We start from the raw sequence: 13,837 nt of genomic DNA, 5'->3' as shown, positions 1-13,837 counted from the left end.
CCAACAAGCCAGGACAGCCACACCTGCAGCCCGTGCGGCTTTTCAGGCTTCTGCAGGTGTGCACAGCAGCAGGCTGGGCAGGTGTACTCCACGCCGGGGCCATTTCAACCCACGCTCTGTTTCGAGGCAGGAGCGCAAAACACATGAATGCTGCCCGTCCTGCCCTCGCCCCGGGGACTGACGGAGGGAGGGGCCCGGAGAACACTTTCCTCTTTAGATGCTCTCCTGGCAAGATTAGGGACTTAAAGAAAACACCCCTCCCCCAGCTTCCCCGGAGCCTGCCATCCCAACAGCCACCCACCCAACGGCTTCTAAAAACCAAGAAATGCAAGTCGGAGGGTTGTGTAGCAAGGGTTGTTATTTCGACACAACCAGAACCAACGTACACGTCTGTGCAAAACTCAAAGTGCTCCGCTAGTGTTCCAGGATTGTTGCACACCCGCCCTGGCAGAATAGCCAGCGAAAATAAAACCAGGAAGAGACGTTTAAGGCAGCAGCTCACTGCTCGAGGCGGGTCCCCGCTCTGGTAGTTTGTTTTCACTAGAGACAAGGGCCAGCTTTCTCCAGAAAGGCAGAGCGGCTCTCCCCGGCCCTTTCTCCAAGCGGCCGCCTTTGGTCAGAGCCCAGGTCGGGAGCATCTCAGCCTGCAAGGGAAAGTTACAGACCCCCAAAGAGAGCGAGGAGCGAAGGGCTTGGCCCGGGAGGAGGACACCAAACCCCACGTATCCACCATCCGCTCTGGCACGGGACAAAGAGGAAGCGGGAAAGCAGCATCGCGCGCAGAGGCCGCGTTAATGCTCGTGTGGAGCGGTAGTGTTCCTATCTGAGACCGCCCTGGGGCAGGATGGGGGCAGGCCGCGCACAGTTTTATCTGAGGACTATTGAGAGAGACATGAAACGAGCAGAGGAGGGGGAGAGGGGGCGTTAAAAAACCCTTGTAATAACCCAGAGTTTGCAAACAGCACACCCTGTGCACCAAGCAGAGGCGGCGGCCGGGGGCATGGAAACAGGCCACGACAGCCCCCCACAGGAGACTGGCTAAGGGGCAGAGGGGTGCTACCTCTGGCCCAGTGCGGCTCCCAGAGGGGCCTGAGAGCGCACAGCCCCTGCTGCAGAGGCGGCGTCTCCACGCCAATCCCCACTGAACAGACTCGAGGTCTAAGCTCTGCTGGCGGCAGCCTGCCCTTGGCACTGGGACTAGCAGAAAATCCCCTGCCCAGCCTGGCAAGCGGGTTAGCGCCTGCCTCTGGCTATCCACGGCATCTCCTGCACAGCCCCGGCCCGGGGGCAGCCCCAGGCAACCCGGCAGAGCCCAGCAGCAGCGGGAGTGGAAAGGCGGTTAGCACAAAGCCTGCTAGTTCTCACTCCCCCCAGGGCTCCCCAACCCTGCCCAGCATGCGGCCCTGCTCCCTCAGCTGCAGCAAAGGGCCCTCGAGGGCTCCCACCACTGCGCAAAGCCTGTGCCCTCCTTTGGGGGCCTGACGGCCTTGGCCTCTGAGCAGCACAGGAGGGTCCTGGGAAAGGGCCCGCAAGGAACGGCTCAGCTCCCAGCCCCAAGCTCGTTCCGGGTAAGCTCATTAAACAGCCAGAGGCAGCTCCTGCGCTCGGGGGGGAGCCGGAGGGCCTGGCCAGGCTCCCAGCAAGAAGCAGCAAGCTCCAGCGCACCCCCGGCATCGGAGCAGGGGACATGGCCTGGGGGCTCCGGCCTAGAACCGAGCGCAAAGCATCCCACCGGCACACACCTTCCCCACAGGCCCTCGCTCGAAGGGCCGGCCCAGCCCAGCCGGGGCTCAGTGACGCCGACAGACGGGGGCGTGACATGGACACTTGTCCCTGGGGGATCAGCCCGAGTCCCACTCCCTGCACACCAGCCCCTCACCCGCTGGGCAACGGCCAGACAGCGCGAGGGAAGGCTCCCCGGAGCCGGCCCGGCTAACGGTGCCCGTTGGAGGCGAATGCACCAAGCTGAGCGCCCAGCGGCTGGCAGAGGGAGGCTGGCCCACAGCAGCCCTTCCTGGCCACGGCCAGGGCCACGGCCCTCCCCGCCCAGGCAGCGGCTGGAGCAGGACCCCACACATGGCACAGGCCAGGAGCAAATCACCAGCAAGTCGCAGAGCCCGGCCCCGGGGTGAGTCTCCCCGTCAGCAGCTCAGCGACACCAGAACTCTCCGCTCACCAGCCCACAACACTGCTGCATGGCGCAGCCGCGAGGCCGAGCCGCCGGAGCCGGGCCTGGCAGCCCAGCCAGGGGCCCTCAGCAGCGCCTGCCCCCGTTCCACACAGCCCCAGGGCAGGCAGTTCTCAGAGCCGGGTCCACCCCCTCGGAGCTGCCTCCCAGCGCCAGGCCCCAGCCACGCGCCGGGCTGGTCCCAGGGCAAAGCGCCCGGTCGGGGGTCTGCCCCTTCCTGGGGCCCGTTGCCTGCAGGACGTCCGGCCCTCGCAGCCACGGGGAGCCCCTCTGGAAGGCCCCGTTCTCGCCAGTCTTCTTCGGCGCCGGAGTCCGGGGGCCTAGGCCTGATCCTCCGCACTGGGGCCTCGGAAGAGCGACTGCTTCCTCAGGCTGAGCCGGGCACACCGCGGGCAGGTGGTCGAGTTGTCGTAGTAGCAGTCCCTGGAGGTGGGGAGGGGGAGGCGGGTCACCCCGTCAGCCCAGCCGCCAGGGAACGCAGGCTCTGTGGGGCTGGGGCCTCGCCGAGCCCCTCTGCTGGCAAGGAGCTGCATGGCCCCCCGAATTCCCAGCCAGGCCCCCCCAGCGTTCCCAGCCGGCCCTCTCCCCCCAAATTCCCAGGCAGGCCTCCCCCCCTAATTCCCAGCCAAGCCCCCCCAGCGTTCCCAGCCTGCTCTCTCCCCCCAAATTCCCAGCCAGGCCCCCCCAGCGTTCCCAGCCGGCCCTCTCCCCCCAAATTCCCAGCCAGGCCCCCCCCCCCAGTGTTCCCAGCCGGCCCTCTCCCCCCATATTCCTAGCCAGGCCCCCCCAGCGTTCCCAGACGGCCCTCTCCCCCCAAATTCCCAGGCAGGCCCCCCCAGCATTCCCAGCTGACCCCCTCCCCCCAAATTCCCAGCCAGGCCCCCCCCCAGCTCAGGGAGGCCCACAGCCTTTTTGCCTAGGGGCACGGCTGTAGCAGCATGTGAGCCACCTCCCCAGCAGACGGGCAGCTCCTGGGAGAGGGCACCATGCCAGGGACCCAGCCAGCGCCCCCTCCTCCGCACTGCAGAGCCGCAGGGTGCCAGCCTCAGGCCCGGCTTCCCCCTCCGTCAGCCACGTCCCGCTGAGCCGAGGGCGCGGACACCATGCCTGGGCGGCCCAGCAGATTCACCGCCCCCGGGACTGGGGCAGCCCAGTGCTGGGACCTTCCACCCTGGCTCTGCCTGCAAGCCCCCATTTCGTAGCCCTGCATCCCTCGGGGCTCCCCCCACCTGTGGAAGACGGCGGAGCAGTCGGCGCACACCGAGGTGTGGCTGTCGAACGGGAAGAGCACGTCCCCTTCCTTGCAGAGCTCGCACACGAAGCCCTTCGCCTGGCACCGCTGCGGGCAAGAGGGAGGAGTCTCAGCCCCGCGCCGGCCCCTTCTCGCTCCCCCCCAGCGCGAGAGCCAGCCCCCCCCACGGGGCGTCAGAGCCCTGCGGCCAGAGCACTGCCAGGCCCTGCTCCGCCAGCCCCGTGCGCCCGTCTCCCGCCTCCAGCCCACGGTGCCTTCCTGCTCCGGCTGACCCCTCCCGCTGCAGCCCTGGCTCTCCTAGGTGCTTTAGACACCGGAGCATTTGTCCACAAGCCAGGGACCGCGCGTAGGGCTAGGGGGAGCGGGAGGCTCCGGCCCCGGCTGCAGCCGCCCCAGAGTGGACGCAAAGCCGGGGGCCGGGCCCGCACCTCGCAGTCCAGCTTGATGTGCTTGGCGAAGAGGGTGTGGATCTCCGTCAGGGAGCAGCTGAGGCGCCCCGCGTGGATGTCCACCAGGTCCTGCAGCGAGTACATCTCGTCGTTCTCCACAAAGTGCTGCCGGTCCTGCAGCTGCAGGGGCAGAACCGTCAGAGGCCGCTGCCCCACCCGGCCACGCCGGACACTGCCACGCCGGGCTCCTCTGTGGCTGGTGCAGCACCATGCGCTCGGGTCCCACCCGTCCCGGGGCGCCCGGGGCTCCTGCCCCGTAGGGACTCCACCTCACCCGCCGCGGGGCGCAGCCTCGGCACCCAGCTCAGTCTTCCGCGGGAGCAGGCCCTGAGCGGCCTGCAGCCCCTGCCCAGGCCCAGCGGTTTGGGGCGGGGAGATCCCAGGGGTCCCGCCACGCCGTGGACTCTGCGCTCAGCTTGCCCCACGCTGACCCATGCGCTCAGGAGAGCACCGGGCCCAGCTGACTGCAGCCTGGGAACGGCTAATGGGTCTCTCACGCCCCCAGCCACCCCTCCGGGCGGGCACTACCAGGAGCTGCCCAGGCTACCGCCCGTCGCCTGACACCAGTGGGGCACGGCTGGAAAGTTTGTACCATGCCAAGGAGAGGCACAAACAGCTTCAGCCTCCCAGGCGTTCAGCTCCCCCCCCAATGCTCATGCACACATGCCCCCCAACCTACCCTCCTGCACACATGCCCCCCCGACCACTCCTCCTCCCCCCATGCTCATGCACACATGCCCCCCAACCTACCCTCCTGCACACACCGCCCCCCGGACACTCCTCCGCCCCCCAACCTACCCTCCTGCACACACCGCCCCCCCCCCGGCCATTCCTCCGCCCCCCCCACCCCCCCCCATGCTCATGCACACATGCCCCCCCCCCCCCCCCCCAACCTACCCCCTGCACACACCGCCCCCCCGGCTACTCCTCCGCCCCCCAATGCTCATGCACACATGCCCCCCAACCTACCCCCATGCACATACCGCCCCCCCAGCTACTCCTCCGCCCCCCCATGCTCATGCACACATGCCCCCCAACCTACCCCCATGCACACACCGCCCCCCCCAGCTACTCCTCCGCCCCCCCCCATGCACACTCCCCATGCACACATGTCCTCCCCAACCTGCCCCCTTCACACACCGCCCCCCTGGACACTCCTCCACCCCCCCATGCTCATGCACACATGCCCCCCAACCTACCCCCATGCACATACTGCCCCTCTGGCCACTCCTCCGCCCCCCCCAGCCGTACCTGAAGCAGCAGACGCGCCTCCATGGCCTCTCTGCAGGTGATGAAGTAGGGCTTCATGAGCAGGATATCCTGGCGCAGCTTCTGCAGGGAGGGGGCAGACGGGCTCAGGGCCTAGGGCATCCAGGCCCCTCCTGGGCGTGTGCGAGGTCCCGGCGGGCGCGGGGCAGGGGGGAAGTCGGCCGAGCGAGCACAATTCTGCTCCCGGCGGCCCAGGCCACAACAGCGCTGGGATCCCCGCACACTCCCCTCCGCGGGGGAAGGACACGCTCCCGAGCCGGGGCTGGGGACGGGAGCAGGGCCACAGCCCCGAGCCGGCCACGCCGGGCAGCCGTGGGCACTCACCCGGATCTCCACCAGCTCCTCCACGTAGTTAAAGAGCAGGGGGTTGATTTCCCGCAGCCTGAGCACCGGCCGCGACACCATCAGGGCGAGGTAACGCATGCTGCAGCGGGAGACCTGGGGCCGGAGAACACGGCGCCTGCTGTTACCCGGTGCCAGGGGGCAGCCCCGCCCTGCGTCCGCGGAGCTCTGCTGGCACCCGAGCCAGCGGCAGGGGCACGCCGCTTGCCAGCCACGGGTCTGGGCGTCCGTCACCTGACAGCAGCACACAGGGTGGGCAGATGCCACGCAGGCCCACGGTGGCCTCTCCCACGGGGGCCTCTCCCCCGCTGCCACGCTGGCCCACGGGGGCCTCTCCCCAGCTGCCACGCGGGATGCCATGCGGGCCCCTACCCAGATACCACGCGGGCCCATGGGGCACAAGGGCCAGGAGTCCACATGCCAAGCAGCTGTTCTAGTAGGCAAAGGAGATGCCCAAGTGCCGGGCCGGGCTGTTGCTGAGGGAACCAGGCTGGGCCCTGCACGGTACCTGAAGCCCATCTCTCTCGGGTCACCAGGGAGCCACCTCACGTTTCCATGAGCCCGGCCCAGCCGGGGCTCGTACCACAGGCCAGACAGGGACTCGCTTCGGTCTCCGCCCGCCCAGCGGAAGGCTCTCTGCCCCGCAGCCTGCGCCCGGCTGGGCTGAGGGCTGCTGGCCCATGGCCCATCCCCGGCATTGCCCCCGCGCCGGGCGGCTCACCTTGCGGGGCTCGAAGTCCCAGTTGTGGATGGCGCGGGCCGGGATGGTGGCCAGGTCGTTCCAGTGACAGTTGCTGCAGTAGTACAGGCCGGTGTAGTCGCACTGCCTGGCCTCGCTGGGCACGCCCCCTGCATAGGCCACGGCGTCACGGCCCGCCCGGAACAGCCCCACGCCCCCCCACGGGGCGCTCTGCTCCCACCCGCCTGTGGGCAGCTTCCCTGCTGCTCTTTAGCCTGCGAGGCTGCAGAGCCCTCCCGACAAGCCCTGAGCCCTGTGCCTGGGGGGGCCGGGCTCCCCCTCTGCACGTGGGGAAACTGAGGCTCAGAGAGGGGAAGTGACTTACCCATGAGCGCACAGTGAGTCAGGGTGGAGCCACATGCCCCGACGCCTCCTCCCCATATCTCTGCTGTCATCACCTCCCATGCCTTGTGCTTCCTGCACCCCACACCCTAGAGCAGCCTCCCGCCCGGTTCCACCCCAGGGATGCCGAGAGGGGGCTGAGCACAGGTCTGGGAGCCAGGAACCCCCGAGAGTGAATCCCAACGGAGCCTGCTCCCTCTGCGGCTCCTGCACCGCCCTGTGCCACAGCAGCCCACGCACAAGCCAGGGTGACCCCCAATGTGCTGGCTGTGGGTGCACAGGCCCCAGGGTGCCCCAGAGCTCCCCTTCGGCAGGAGGGGCCCGTGGAGCGGGGGCCCGGTGCCAGGCACATGCTTGCGGCAGCCGCGAGGGTTAAGGGCTCGTCCGGCCCTGGCGCGCGGGCGGCCTTACGGAGGGAGATGGGCGCCCGGCACTCGGCACAGCGGTAGTCCTGGCTGTCCAGGCCCGTCTCGGGACAGATGTTCAGCTCGTACTCGGCCTGGTGGCTGACCTTGGACCGCACGCAGGGCTTGGTGATGAGGTTCAGGCACTTGCTGTGACAGCGATAGTAGCACCCTGCGGAGGACACGGCCCAGAGGGAGTCACCCGCCCGGCCCTCGCCACACCCGCAGGGCGCGCAGGACGCCCCGGCCCGCAGGAGGGCAGCGGAGAAGCGACTGGGGCCTTCGCGCCCTCAGGGCCCTGCTGCAGGCCCAGGTGTCTGGCCGAGCCGGCCGCCCCCTCCCGCTGGGGACCTGCCGCCTCCCCTCAGCTCTGCGCGAGAGGGCAGCTCCGGGGCCGGGGGGGCGCACCTGTGCAGGTGTACCAGGTCTGGATCAGCCCCCAGATGATGGCGCTGCACTTGTCACAGGTCTGCTTGACGCTCTTGCTCTTCTCCTTGTAGAAGCGATGCTCCAGCAGCACCCGGAGGTTGGGCTCCTCCTCGCTGGGGTCCTGCAGCCAGGCAGACGCCAGGGCCGGGCTGAGCCTGGGAGACGGTCGCCCCCGGCGCCGAGAGCCCGGCCACTGCCGCGTGCGGGACCCGCTCATCCCCTGCAGGCCAGGGCAGCCGGGCACTGCTTGGCAGGGAGCCCCAGTAGCCAGGGGAGGGGACCCCTGAGCTTGGCTACTTGGTCTGGCTGCTCTGAGCCCACAGAGCCACTAAAACAGACCAGAGACCAGCCTCCAGCCCGCTGCAGCTCTTGCCCCAGCCCAGCCCCCACCCCCACACACCCTCTCCAGCCCCCACCCCCTCCCCAGCCCGTCTCCAGCCCCCACCCCCCCACTCCCTCTCCAGCCCCCACCCCCCCACTCCCTCCCCAGCCTGTCTCCAGCCCGCCCCCCCTTACTCCCTCCCCAGCCTGTCTCCAGCCCGCACCTCCCCGCTCCCACCCCCCACTCCCTCCCCAGCCTGTCTCCAGCCCGCCCCCCCACCCCCACCCCTTACTCCCTCCCCAGCCTGTCTCCAGCCCCCACCCCCTCCCTCTCCAGCCCCCACCCCCCTCCCTCCCCAGCTCCCACCCCCCACTCCCTCCCCAGCCTGTCTCCAGCCCGCCCCCCCACCCCCTACTCCCTCCCCAGCCCCCGCCCCCAGCTCCCACCTTCAGCTCCTGGAGTTTCAGGCGCAGGTGGATGAGCCTCACCACAGCGTCCTTCTGCTTCTCCGAGTGCTCGGGGAGCTCCAGGATGGCCTGCTTGCACTCCTCGATGGCCTGCCGCAGCTGCTGGATGTCGGAGGCCAGGAACAGGCCCTGCAGGCAAGGAACAGCAAAGCCAGTGAGCAGGGCCCAGGCACACGCCCTGCCCTACGCCGGGCATGCAAACGTCCCAGCTGCCCCTGCCAGCCCCCCCAGGAACTCCCGCCCCCCAGCCACTCACCACAGGGCGGGAGAAGTGGTCCTCCGCCAGCCCCAAGTCCATCACGCGCTCTGAGCACTGGAACGCGGGGTCCCCGGGGGACAGCCCCAGCAGCACGTCTGCAACAAGCAGAGCCACAGGGAGAGGGGAGGGAGCCGTCGGCCTGGGGAGAGCCGGGAAACAGCCCCCCACCCCCGAGGGGGACTCGGCCCTGATGCAGGGCCAGGCCTTCCCCCGCAGAACGTGGGCACCGGTGCCCGCAGAGCCCCACAGCGCCGAACAGCAAGGGGCAGCCCTAGGCACCAGGCCCGAGGGGCGGCAGCACTTAGCCCCTCCCAGCAGTGCGCCCCACACCCTGGTGTCACAGGAGAGGGGTCACGCCAGGGCCACCTCTGCAGAGAGCTGCCCCACTGAACACCCTAGGGCCGGACACAGGAGAGCTCAGATACGCCCGCCCAGCCCGCACCCTGGGGGGCTCCGCCGCCAGGCTCAGCGCCCCGACACGCCGGGAAAGCGCTTCCCTGTCTGGCCTCGCGACCTCCCAGGCTCAGGGCTTCACGGCTCCCACGCGGTCACCGGGCCAGGCACCGGTGGGCACACGAGCCGGCCTTGGAACCAGGAGCTCCTGGAGCCAGGGCCGCCTTTCCAGGAACCTCCCCTTATCGGGGAGAACCTAGCGTCTGCTCCCCTCCTCTCCGGGAAAGCCCCCCAGACAACGGCCCCCCGGTCGCTGGCCGCCCAGGGATGGGCCGGAGATTGGCTCGCAAAGACCTGGCGGGGGAGGGCTGGGCTGTGGGGGGGCCCCCGCCCCGAGGCTGTGGCGCTCTCAGCTCCCCGGGACAGCCCCATCCCTGGCCACTGCCTGCTCCCCAGCAGCAGGGCCTGTGCAGCCCCCTTCCCCAGCGCGGGCGAGGGAGCCCCCACTCACCTCGGCAAGGGGGGTCGTCCCCAGCCTCCTGGACATGCTGGCCTTGCCCCAGCTGCTTGTCGAAGGGGTTGAGGTGGGCCTGGCGAAACCGGGCCAGCTTCTCATCATATTCCATAGCAGGCCAACCTGCCGGGAGCACGCAGAGGTGAAGGGAGCAGCGGGCCCCGGCGGCTCACCCCTCTCGGCCTGCGATGCCCGACCCTTCCCGCCCACGCGGCCCAGGCGCCTGCCCCTGGGAACTGGGGGCTCACTTCTCCCCACTGCTGCGCAGCGTCACCCCCGGCCACTCGGCTCCACGGGCTCCGTGCTCCACGGCGGAGGAGGTGGAAAAACCCGTCTCTCCTGGGTCACCGGGACAGGTCGTAACCAAGCCAGCCAGGCCCGAGAGCCCGGCGCCCCGTCATTGCAGCCGCCCCGCCTGGCTCATGCACACGCGTGCTCCCAGGTCCCCGCCCAGCTCAGGGCAGGACACAGCATATGCCCCTAACTCTCCAGACACCCTGATGTGTTCGCTTCCCTTGGGCAGCAGAGATGAAATGTCCAGGCCAGAGAATGGAACCCAATCCCCCCAGCCCAGTCTGGCGCTTCACCCACTAGGCCAGCCTGCCTTGGAATGGCCAGGTCTGCACGCCAAAGCCTGATGCAGCTGGGGGGGAAATCCACCCCCCGCACGCCGCAGTGAAGGCGACCCAGCCCCAGCGTGCGGCACAGGAGGCCGGCAGAATGCTCCCATCGGCCTGGCTCCTGCCCCTCAGGGAGGCGGGTTAGGCATGCCGAGGGGCGATTCATGTGCCCACCAGCCCCCGCTCACCCAGAAACCCCCCCGTGGTTGACGAGACGCGTCCGTGGGCGTCTTCTCCCTGGGCAGGCCCCGGCTGCTGGCGGCCTGGGAGGGGCTCAGCCCAGCAACCGACAACCCGACACAGTGGGGGCTTGTGAACCCCTCAGTGTGCTGGACTGAACGAGTCCCCTCTCCACTGCCACTGCCCGGACGGGTGCCAGCCCCCGAGCTCACTGTGTCAGGAGCAGCACAGTCCGCAGGCAATGCACCCACCCCCCCTGGGCGTGGCGTGTCCCACCTGGATACAGGGCACCACCGTCCTGCCTCCACGGGGTTCAGCCCCATGTGCCTTCCCTGCTCCTGGTGGCCCTGGCCACTTCCGGCCTTCGCTGGGATCAGTCGTGAGCGCCTAACTCACGTGGAGACATCCCCCCGCCTCCTCTTCAGGATTCCCCTCGGCTGCCCGGGGCTACCGGCCAGCTGCGTGGGGTGGGGGGACAAGGTTGCGTGTAGGGAATGGCCAAGAGGACTCGGAGCAGCCGGGCCAGGATGGTGCCAGATGCAGCATATGGGGGCACCAGTGGGCACTTACGAATCAGCCGCTGGGCTACACGGCATCGGCCCGGTGTGCCTCGCTGGCGTAGGGATGGAATTTCAGAGATACAAGCTCTATGGGTGAAACCCCTCGTGTAGCCTCGGTTCTGCGCGTGACACATGCTTACTAGGACAGCTCGTGCCCTGGACAGGGGGTGAGCTACAACCGTACGAGCGACTCGGGGCTGTACCGATGACACTGACCTCCTGCTAAGCGGCACACCCGCTGTGCTGGCACAAACCCTTTGAGTTTGTCCACGTGTCCAAGAACTGAAGGATTTGCCCTCCTGCCGGGGATTCTGTCCTGCCAGGAGGTGTGTCCAGCATCAGCTGCTGGTGAGTGCGGAGCCGAGCACGCGGCCAGCGCTACAGTCGTAAGAACGCCGTTTGCCGAGGGAACCACCTGACCAGGTGCCAACAATTCTAGCGTGATCCGGTTCACGCCCCAGTTCTCCCACAGTAGCCCAACAGCCAAAGGGGGGTGCAAAGGCAGGAGAGCTGCGTTCCCTGTAGTCAGGCCACAACGGGGACCATTTCTGACCCCATCCGCTACCAAGAGATGCTGTCGGGAGCAGCCTGGCGCCGGCGTTAACGCAGCCAACACAAGGCAGCCAGGCTGACGCTTTCCCTGAGCCTAGGACCACGCGCCCAGAGCAGCTCGATTTCTCAAGCCGCTCCCTTGGCATCCGACACCCAAACAAGTCAGCGTCCAGATCGCAGGAGTCCGAGTCCCCTTGGGCAGCCCCGCGGGGAGCACTGAGGCAGCCGTGCCTGGCTCGGGACGAGGAGACGTTACGTTAGCCGCAGGCAGGACCCTGCCCTGCAACCTGGGGGGTTGATTCGCCGCAGCCAGCAGGCCCGCTCGGTTCCGGGGAGCGTAGCAGCAAGGTCGAGGCCCCCAGGAAAAGCAGCTCCGGCTCCTCCACAGAAAGCTCTTGAAACACACCAGCAGCGGAGCCTAAGTCACCCTCACCCAGCGCCCGGGGACAGCGGGGGGGGGTCCCCCAATGCCAGGCTGCGCTCTCCACCGACAGTGAATGGGGTGGGGTGTTGACTGGTTCCGGGGTGGGGCTTTTAGGACAGCTGCTGGGACCCCGCTGTGCGCACCCCCAAATAAACCACCCCAAGAGACTGCCCCTCCCCCCGCGCTCCCAGGGCCCTGGTGGACCCACAAAGGCTCTGCATGCCCAGGGCTCCGCAGCACAAGGACGCTCCCCCGCCCCCCCCCCCCCCGAGCAAGGGCGTCTGCAGACGGGAGAACCGGGGGGGGTGGGTAGAGAAGGGAAAGCCCTCCCTCCACTGTCCCCAGTCCGCAGCTGGGGCCGGGGTGCAGATTCCTGCAGGAGCCCGGGCCCAGACGCCACGGAGATGGGCGCAGCAGGGTCGGCCGGATCCCCACTCCCAACCTTCCCCGGGCGGCACCCGGTCCGGCGGGGGCGCCCGGCACCCCCCGGCTGCCGGGCTGATCCCGGGCTAGAGCCACGCGCGCCTCGCCCCCTCCCCACGGAGACCCCGGGCCAGGAGGGCGTGCGGGGGGGGGGGGGTCCCCAGCGCCCCCGCCCCCGCACAGCGCCCCCATCCGGCCCCGCAGACGCCCGTCCACTGGGAGGCTGCCGGCCCGGGCTCCCCGCCCGGCTCTCACCTGCTCATGGCCCGCCGGCTCCGCAGCGCGCCCGGCTGCTCCTGCTACATTGTAGCGAGACGGGCGGGCCGGGCCGGGCCGCAGCCGGCGGCAGAGGAGCCGCTGCTGCCCCCGCAGGCCGGGCGGACCGCGAGCCCTCCCGCTGCGGGCAGCCCAGGCCCGTCCCCGCTGCCCTGCGGGTGCTGGGAGCCACCAGCCAAGCGGCGCCCCGCGTGTTTCCCCACCGAGACCGGGCCCGGTGCTGCCCAGCGGGTTGCAGCGCCCAGTGGCAGCCGGGGCCCTGCCATGTACCTGCAGGGCTGCCAGGCCCAGCTCCCCCTCTCTCTTGCAAGGGAAGCCAGGCCCCTGCGCCTGCCCTCACCCCTTCCCCCTGCTCTGCTGCGCCCTGGCAGCCGCCCGGTCCCCAGAGAGCCCCCTCCACTTGCTCCCTGGCCCCGGCCTCCCGCTACAACTCTGGGCCCCGCTGGCCGGTCCCCTCTCCGAGGCGCAGCCCTGCAGCCTGCGGGACCAGCCCGGGGGCAGTGGCGGCCTCTCCTCCCTCGCCACGGGCCGGGGGGCTCAGGCTTTGGGGCACGGCGGGCCTAGCGCGAGGCCTCGGTGCCCACGGGGGGGCGGGCTGCGTGTGCTGCTGTTAGACTCTAGGCTGCCCCAGCACCACGCGGCGTTTTGCAAGTTACTAACCCGGCTCCCCCGGAGACGTTTTACCCAGAACCGGGCCCGGGTTTGCAAAGCAGCTCGCGAGCCAAGGGCTGAGCACGGGCCCATCTGGCCTCCCAGCGCCTTCCGCTGCCCCGGTGTCCGTCCAGGCACCTCTCCGGGAGCGGCACAGGGCTGTCCGGCTCTCCCAGCGCCCCGCTTAGTCGCCCGTTACCAGCTGGGGTCTCTGCTCCTCCTTCCTCCAGCAGTATCGCGGCCGCCTGGCCCTTCTGGGACCGGGCCTGCTCTCCAGCCGCACGGGGCGCAGAGCGGGAGAGTGGCAGGGAGGTGAGCAGGCTGGGCCGGGCTGTTCCCAGTTCATCCTGCTCGCTGGCTTGGGAATACTGATGCCCCACAATCCAGGGATGTAGCTGGGCTCCACTCACACAGAGAAGCAGGGGGGGTAATGTTGCGGTGCTTCCCCCTACTGGTTTTTATTGGAACTGCTCCACTGTGTCCTAGGCCAGATGCGGTGACCTCACGGGAAGATTCTCCTTTATGCTGGGGCCTTGGAGGGGTAAAGCTCCGAGTTCCAGCCCCCTGTGCCGCGAATCCGGAGACCCCAGAGAGCGGCCTAGCGCCAAAGGAGGAGCCTGTGTGTTTGCTGGGGGGTACTCACACTGCTCCGCCTCCTGCCAGGCATGGCCCCTTTGCGCCTGGTCGCCCTGGCCCATGCACACAGACACAGAGGGCAGCTCTTCCCTCACCCCACGCCCGTGCCCTGCCAGGTTGCAGCGGGCAAAGCAGGCTCTGGGAGG

At 69.3% G+C, this 13,837-nt stretch overlaps 1 protein-coding gene across 7 annotated transcripts; it reads right to left on the bottom strand.

Annotated features, from left to right (window-relative positions):
* Positions 1–340: 340 nt before the first annotated feature.
* DEF8 (differentially expressed in FDCP 8 homolog) lies at positions 341–13,469 on the bottom strand. 7 transcript variants are annotated; one of them, XM_075939808.2, is made up of 12 exons: positions 13,065–13,216; positions 9,367–9,492; positions 8,460–8,557; positions 8,183–8,332; positions 7,394–7,535; positions 6,993–7,157; positions 6,222–6,349; positions 5,483–5,596; positions 5,141–5,221; positions 3,869–4,009; positions 3,418–3,527; positions 341–2,611 (listed from the first exon to the last, which is right to left on the bottom strand). In XM_075939808.2, the coding sequence occupies exons 2-12, from the start codon at positions 9,479–9,481 to the stop codon at positions 2,509–2,511; spliced, it is 1,347 nt and encodes a 448-aa protein (XP_075795923.1). In that variant the 5' UTR covers positions 9,482–9,492; positions 13,065–13,216; the 3' UTR covers positions 341–2,508. The 7 variants fall into 7 exon arrangements, with proteins under 7 accessions (XP_075795923.1, XP_075795922.1, XP_075795926.1 ...); XM_075939807.2 differs by lacking the exon at positions 13,065–13,216 and adding an exon at positions 12,384–12,530; XM_075939811.2 differs by lacking the exon at positions 13,065–13,216 and adding an exon at positions 12,384–12,530 and having other exon boundaries at positions 8,225–8,332.
* Positions 13,470–13,837: the final 368 nt, after the last annotated feature.

Source organism: Pelodiscus sinensis, chromosome 12 (genome assembly GCF_052426305.1).
Source record: "Pelodiscus sinensis isolate ZL-2025 chromosome 12, ASM5242630v1, whole genome shotgun sequence".
NCBI classification, from domain to species: domain Eukaryota; kingdom Metazoa; phylum Chordata; order Testudines; family Trionychidae; genus Pelodiscus; species Pelodiscus sinensis.
This window is presented reverse-complemented; position numbering and strand designations above follow the sequence as displayed.

Coding starts and splice junctions, on each gene's coding strand:
- DEF8 (XM_075939806.2), bottom strand. CDS start 13,401: ATGAACTGGGAACAGCCCGGCCCAGCCTGCTCACCTCCCTGCCACTCT. Junction 8,333..9,366: donor GGACGACCCCCCTTGCCGAG/GTGAGTGGGGGC, acceptor CCTTGCCTGCAG/GGCCTGTTCCTGGCCTCCGA. Junction 5,222..5,482: donor AGGAGCTGGTGGAGATCCGG/GTGAGTGCCCAC, acceptor CCCTCCCTGCAG/AAGCTGCGCCAGGATATCCT.